The following is a 7,957-nucleotide window of genomic DNA, read 5'->3' on the forward strand; positions in this document are numbered from 1 at the left end:
GCAGGAGAGCCTGACACAGGAACTGCGGGGAAGCGAGCCGAAGGTAAGTGGTGTTGCTTGGTGGTGGGTTAAGTAGAGTGGACGGGGTTCTGGGGAGACAAGGACATCCAACGCAGAAACACACAAGAAAGCAAAGCATAGGTTACAAACATGAAACAACGCTCTCACAAACACAAAACGCTAGACAAGCCAATATATAGGGATGAGTAATGAGTGACAGCTGTTGCTGATGACAATTAACGGAGACGCCCACAAACTAATCAGTGCTGACGCGTAACGCACAGACGTCACCCACAAAGTGTAAAACCCAGAGATCACGGTTTACCAACTGTGACAAATATGTGTTTATGTGTGTGATTGTTTGTGTGTTAGGAGGGAAGATCTGTTTGAGAGTGAGGTTATTAGGAAGTGTGTGTTTATAGTTTCGGGAAAGAGACAGTATGTTTGTCTTCACTTAAAAAAAATGTCCAAGAAAATGTTTTTGGACATGGTGCAATGGGATTTTTGAAGTATCTTGGATGACCATGCAAATTCTATAGTACAGGATTATGGAGATCATAAAGTAGCATGGTACAGTACCAAGTATTGTTGTATTACCATTTGATACCATAGTACAACCACAGTACTTTTTTGTAAGGGCTGAGTGTGTGTTGATCTCTTGAACAGTGCAATTATTCCTGTTTTGTCATGCAAACTAAAAAAAGACTTGCTGACAAGAGAAGATGCATATTGTATACAAGTGGCTTAAATTAGATAATATACGACTATGTCATAACAAGATATATAAGAATACAGAGCAATATTTTTATCCATGCACCATGTAATTAATTTAGCTTTATAAGTGACACTTAAAAATCAGCCATCTAGGATACAACATCCGACAATCATGACAATGTCATCCTTGATTATGACCCTGCAAAGTCAGTGGAATAGATGTTGGAGTATGAAATCTTTTGCAGTCTAAAACTGTGTAATAATCAGTTGTTATTTTGTGTAAACCTTCAGATGGCTTATGTGTTTTTCTGACCCTGGTGAAAAAATCATCAAAAGACCTCTTCCATGTAAAATGCATTGAAAATATGTGGAATTCATATAAATAAATTGTTATGATTATAAGCACAGTGGCATCTGAGAGTTTGGTCAAGCATTTTTTATTTTATATTAAGGAATGTTATTAAACTTTTTATGCTTCTATTTGCAGTAGTTCATAATATGCATAAGCAAAGCAAAATTAATTTGTCTTATGCAAATAATATACAAATTTTCTAAAAAAAAAAGAAAAAAAAAGTCACCTTTAGATGTTGTCCTCTCCCAGTACCAGAAAGTGTCTGCAATGTGCAATTTCTGCACCACTGCTAAATGGAATTGATCAAATAACAACTGTTTCCTGTTTTCCAAACAATCCCCCATTTTCCATTGGCTGGCCAAAAAGAAAGCCCTACTACAAACTCATGCCAATGTTGCTCGTCAGGTTTGTTTGTTAGTTTTTTGCACAAAATAATGCTAACTTTTCTTTACAGTATAATAAACTAGATATTTTATCATGTATTTGGTTAAAATGGCAGAGGCCTTAGGGAGGGTCCCACCAATAGCTCTGGGCTGCCTGTACTTGGTCAAACTTTTCTGGCTGCAGTGCTTTTGACACCAATGAACATGACTTGTGAATCTGCTCCAGATTGAATGGACTCCATGGTTAGCTCATATCTGCAATTCAGCACTCCAGTCACGGCCCATTTGTTGATACTGTCTAAGATTTTTATTGATCAAAATATGAATTAATCAAGTATAATAAAGGTGAATCTAGCCATTTATATTCCATTATAATAATATAGGCCTGTGGGTGTAAAAAGCAAAAGGAGCTCTGATTGGATGTTCAGTTTAGCTAGAGTGACCAAACGTACCATTTTCCCAGGACATGTCCTGGCCAGGATTCCTATATTGCCTAAAATATCCAGGTTTTGGCTTTGGTTTCCTGTTTTCATACTTAATGAAGGTAATGACCGTTTGACCAATAACATGGAGACATTGTACATAATATTGTCGACCATTTGTGCATTGACTTTGCATGTAATCTATTTGCGCAAATCGTTGAACTCGTGTTAAATCCATGATTTATCTTTCCATCTGATTGATGGCCGTCAGCGGTTGGGTAGAAGACAACAAATCCCATCATTCCACGCTCCTTCTTAGCATCATCAAACCACGCATTTGTTATTGTTTTGGTAGTGCGCCCTCTCGTGGCAGGCCCTACAACCTGTACCTTTAAGCATATCTGAAAGCACTTTAAATACCTCACGCCACGTCACAATTTCTATATTTTATGATAGAAAACAAAACTATGAGCCAAGTCAGCATCCTCTGATTTACATTTATCACAAATAAGAGAGACATTGAGGAAAATCCTATGTAATTTCTTTATAGAGAAGTGTAATCTATGTAGAACCTTAAATTGAATGAGGAATAGTCTTGATCGATTGTTTATCAATATCCTCCAAGCCGCTCTGCCAAACCTCAGAGATTCCATCTCCAATCTCTCTCTCCCATTCCTCTCTGTTCAACTTTGTAGAAGGGGAAGTAGCTGCTAGTAACCTTCCATAAATTAAAGATAGCTGACATTTGTTTCCCCTGAACTGTATTAGACAATCATCAATGACTGAGGGCGGGACCTTGTCTAGAGAAACTTTATAAGTAATTCCTTATTTGTAAAAATCTGAAAACATTTTTTTTGGGAGGTTATATTTCTGTTCTAATTGCATACAGGAAGATAAAGCCCCATCAAGATAAAGGTCCTTGACTGTGCATACCCAATACATTCCATTGAGTAAAGGTTGTATACAACCTTGAAGTGGGGAATGATGGGTTATTTGCAATTGGAATTAAGAGAGAGAGTGTTTTTATCTTAAGGTATTCTCTCAGCTGTATCCAAATGCGTAACTAACTCTTTATGACAATACTATTAACTGCTTCTTGGTCTATTATCACAGGGGAGAGTAGCACTGCTCCAAAGAATCCTGCTCTATCTGTAGCCAATCTGGGGCAACAGCAGACTGTTCCAACCATAGTGCAAAAACTTGTAAATGAGTGGTCCAGTAATAAAGGCGAAAATCTGGAAGGGCCAAACCCCCCATGTTTGGGTTTACAAAGATTAACTTTTTTGATTCTGTGACTCTTATAAGTCCATAGAAAGGGTAGAATAATTCAATCTGGTGTTTAAAGAAGGACTTGGGCAATAGTATTGGAGTATTAAGAAATAAATATTTGAGGAAAAAATATAATTTTTTATCACATTTATTCTGCCCATTAGGGAAATTGGGAGAGTAGTGCATCAAGTATTGTATACAGTTTTGTAACTAAGATAGCATGGGGTTGAAATTAAATTTGAAGAGCAGAGAATATTTATAAGTAACCACAATTCCCAAGTATACAATTTGTTCCTTGGAAATTTTAAAGGAGGAAGAATGTATTATGGACAAATCCTTTAAACCAAAGGGCATTGGTTCCAATACTATTAGGAAGACCTGGCCTAGTGGTAAGAGAGTTTGACTCCTAACACTAGGGTTGTGGGTCTGAGTCTCAGGCCGGCAATACCATGACTTAGGTGCCCTTGAGCAAGGCACTGAACCCCCAACTGCTCCCTGGGTGCCACAGCATAAATGGCTGCCCACTGCTCTGGGTGTGTGTTCATAGTTTGTGTGTGTTCACTGCTGTGTGTGTGCACTTTGCTGTTAGCCAGCACCCCAACACGGGTGTCCTCAATTCCCCTCAACTTGCACGTGTCAGTGTTTACGAATAGATTAAATGAAATGGGACAAATTTAATCTTGACAAACTATATATCATTATAAAGCTCTGAGCCTCAAGGATCGACAAAGGTTCGCTGTTTTTCAATGGAAAGCTTACAAAGACTGTATTTGCTACATTTGTGTAAGCACTACACATAAAAACATGAACAATGGAAATGCAGTACATACCAGATCCGTCGTAATAACGAGTCATAAACACATCCACAGCAGTAAATCCTGGTATATTTAGAAAGGTAAGGGTCCACTGAATGACATCTCATGGAGCACGTTTAGTCCAACGAAACAATAACATTGCAATATGGATCATAATTAGCCTTTTTCACACGCAACCAGAAAACGTTTTAAAGGCTTTTATTGGGAAAATATTTACATTGTTGACCCTTATTCCCTTGTGACCATTGTTATGGCCATGGCCATGACTGTGTATAAATAGGTTTGCTGAATTTCTATATAATCAGAGAAGCCTGTTTTCACTAGGTTTAAGATTTTTGATGTATGTATACACACAAATGTACTGTACAGGTACAACTGAACTTGCTGTTCATATCAGTTACTAAGATTTTGTGTAACCTTGTAGTCAAATCTGGCTGAATGGCTTTCTCCAATTGGTCTCAGTCAATACTACCAGATTCTGGTTCAGAACAGCTAAGACAATATGGTCTTCATTAGTAATATTACTCTGGAGGACCTAAAGGAGATCGGCATCACTAAACTAGACATGTATACTACACATACTTATGTTTATATTTATTATAAACATATTTATTAATACTCCTGCTGAAAAGACAGTTGTTCATGTTTGCATAGTTGTTCATTAGTACTAAATGTCATGAGGAATAGGAGTACATTTGAACACTCTGAAGCATAGAAATGTAATAAGTTGGATATCAGATATATATCATATGTAAGTAAGTTTATTCTTTTGTTCTCTATGTTCCTCTGTGGTGGTACGATAACTTTCATGAAGATGGTGGATACCCTTTCTGTCAGCACTTGACTTAAAGAGGTCATATGACGTTGCTAAAAATAAAATTATTTTGTGTATTTGGTGTAATGCAATGTATTAATGTAGTTTAGGGTTAAAAAACACATTGTTTCCAACATACTGTACATTATTGCTGCACCTCTATGCCCTGCCTTATTGAAATGTGTCGATTTTACAAAACTCATTGTTCTGAAAAGCGTGGTGTGCTCTGATTGGTCAGCTATCTGATTGGCCAAATACCTCAAGTATGTTACGGAAATATTACATCCCTTACCATGTTCAGGAAAATTTCCTCCACAAAATGTGCTGTACACACTCAAATATTTGGGTTGTTCTGTTCTGGAAGTGTTGTAAAAAAACTTAATCACTGATTTCTAGTTGTGAACTCTTTTGAAAGGCCAAGCAAAATATTTTAAATTTCATAATGAAACACAGTTTCTCCACGACATGGGGGCGATGGCAACAATTTTACAGCAAGAATAAAAGTTGGAAATCTTCCCACACAGTGAAGTAGATATGTGGAGGCGTGTTTGAACCAGGCATTTTAGGAAGGCATGGCTGAGCATTCACTTTTATAAAAAAATATCTATTTGGGTTTCAGAGTTTTAATCTTTGTGACTTTACAGATCTTCTGTATGCACAAACAGCTTTTAACACTCCAAAGACAAAGGAAAACATGAAATCAGATCATATGACCCCTTTAAACCACAATCAGGACTGAAACTTGTCAATGTCACCAATGTACCAGGTGCCAGTGATGCTGTTCCAATAATTCATGCTGGTCCTTTCAGCAGGGAAACACTTACAGGTTAAACCTAACAAACAAAAATAATAACTGTCCACCTCTGCTTTTTCTTTTCCACCAAGGACACCACAAGAAGTTAATGTTAGCCATCAAACGACTGAGTGAATCTCCAGAAGCATACATTCCCAACAAGGAGAGCCAGTTAGAAGGAAGCACAGATTCAAAACCGTCATTAGAAACCAGCACAGAACCAGATGAGAACTCTGTCCCTTCTGTTCATATACGTAAAAGAACGGAGGGCCGTAGCTCTCCCAGGCACAGCACCCAAGGGCGGGGCATACAAAGAGCTAATGCACCCCCTCCTTTGAAGAAACACAGTTCAATTGAGAGTCCCACCCCAACACCTTCACAAATCCCTACTAAGGGCAGAACCTCATCTTTTGCTTCGAATTCTCCTTCACACATTCCTTCCTCCCCCCTAAAAACACAAAGCGGGGCCAGAGGGCCTTGTAACTCTCCCCGTTCACATGCTCATGCTTGTACTGTCCCGTTACTTTGCCTACCATCTGAAGGAGGAATCAAAGTGGGCAATGGTCAAACTCAGCCCAAGCAAAGACCTGGACAGTCTATTGCTACTGATGCTGGACGTGACTTACCCATGCCAGACTCTTCTGTGAAATCGTCCTCCAACTCCTCCAAATCGTTCATGCTCTTCCATTTCTACTGGTGACTTGGTGTGGCTGATGATGCAAGGTTTAGTGAAAATAGGGCTAATTTGTTACTCAATGTAACATATAGGGAGCGCAGACGTAGCGACTGTGGCATTGCCTCAGAAAAAACTTCATCTGGGGGCAGTGTTAAAGACATTGCATGCTTGAAATGTCCAATGCTTGAAATGTCCAATATCAGAAGCAGTGGTAAAGGAAGTGGTTATCTGCAGGTAATTAAACAGTTTTAGTTATTGTTATAAGCTATCATGACTAAGGCCCAGTGGCCCAATGCTTGTTTAGGCACATACAATTGATCTTACAATGCACTGCAAAAAAATTACAAATTAAAATGTTCTGTTTAGAAATACATGAGCTTCCATATTTTTTCTGATGCATACAACATGTAACTGGGTAGACAAAATAATTGTGAACTATGCACTGCATTAACATGTTTGAATGGTGAGTACTGATGCCCAGCTGGGTTTTGATGTTTTACCTGTTCCCAAGCAAGCCATTAACTTCTGCGGCAGAACCGTGAAGTTCTGGATTCCGATAGTCATATAACACAATCAGTGAATTTTATGACTCTCATAAGCAGCCTGATGATGATCTACATGAGGCAAAGATGAGCCAATCCATGTAGGACCCCACACATCTTGGGGGACGAGCACCTTGTGAAACCCAATGTAGAGAAACAGAGAGAGGAAGATGGTGTTAGGAAGCAAGAAAGAGTAGAGAAAATTGGAATTGCTAGAATGGAAAGGACAGGTCTGATCCAGGTGGATCCAACATTTTGAGGTTAACATGGCCTGATTTCAGAGATAGGGGAGGGAGCAGGACCAGTGGTAATGAGCAGGAGGAAGGTAGGTGTAGCCAGGCAGACACAAGTAGAGGGTGAACCACAAGATGGAGATAGAAGACAGACAGAGGTGGAAAGCCAAGGGTTATTGAAGGTTGCTGAAACTGAGGGATCTGCTTCAGGGGACATGGTACAACTCAGACTGGAGGAGACCAGTGCCTCCTTTGCTGCTGCTCTAGAAGTGGTGGAGGAGAAGATTAAGAAAGATGACAGGTACAAAACTAGATATTTCTGACACTAAAACAAACTTTCTTCTGCAAATGATGTTATTTGTTGAAATCTCTTCCATTCTGTCTATTCTGATTTATTTTCCTTCTCAGCACCATTGTGTACAACAAGAGCACAGTCAACATTCTTGATGATATTGGCAGCATGTTTGATGATCTTGCGGACCAGTTGGAGGCCATGCTAGATTAAAAACAAAGAGGTATATGAGAGTCCATTAGGAGTGTGAAGACCACTGGGATGCCAACTCAGCAGGATTGGAAACTCAATAGGGCAAATTATGCTCTTCCATTCCAACATGTTTAAAAGTCATACTACAATTGAGCATCTCTGAGAAAAAGCCTAAGATATAATTATTGACTGACATCAAGCCTCTTTCATTCTCCACCAGCCTTTCCTCTAGTTGCCAGAGTAGGTACTGCAAAAAATATTCTGGCCTGCGAATGTGACCTGCTGTCATGCTGCTTCCAGAGATAAGCACAATTTTAAGAGAGACTATGTGACAAGATTTCTAAATATAATTTAAGGAGAGAAATGCTAATATGTATGAGTGTGTATATGTATGTACTATATGTGGGTTGAGGGTTGAATATCAATGAATATTTATTTTGATGACAGTGCTTAGAGCAGT

At 38.8% G+C, this 7,957-nt stretch overlaps 1 protein-coding gene across 1 annotated transcript; it reads left to right on the forward strand.

Annotated features, from left to right (window-relative positions):
• The first annotated feature begins 6,950 nt into the window (after positions 1–6,950).
• Positions 6,951–7,537, forward strand: LOC132141860 (caskin-1-like). Its single transcript, XM_059551523.1, has 2 exons — positions 6,951–7,314; positions 7,422–7,537. The coding sequence occupies exons 1-2, from the start codon at positions 7,091–7,093 to the stop codon at positions 7,516–7,518; spliced, it is 321 nt and encodes a 106-aa protein (XP_059407506.1). The 5' UTR covers positions 6,951–7,090; the 3' UTR covers positions 7,519–7,537.
• Positions 7,538–7,957: the final 420 nt, after the last annotated feature.

Source organism: Carassius carassius, chromosome 6, assembly GCF_963082965.1.
Source record: "Carassius carassius chromosome 6, fCarCar2.1, whole genome shotgun sequence".
Lineage (NCBI taxonomy): Eukaryota > Metazoa > Chordata > Actinopteri > Cypriniformes > Cyprinidae > Carassius > Carassius carassius.

Excerpts from the sequence above, each read along its gene's own strand:
- LOC132141860 (XM_059551523.1), top strand. The coding sequence starts at position 7,091 with ATGAGCAGGAGGAAGGTAGGTGTAGCCAGGCAGACACAAGTAGAGGGT. Across the intron at positions 7,315-7,421 it reads AAGATTAAGAAAGATGACAG|CACCATTGTGTACAACAAGA; the intron begins GTACAAAACTAG and ends TTTCCTTCTCAG.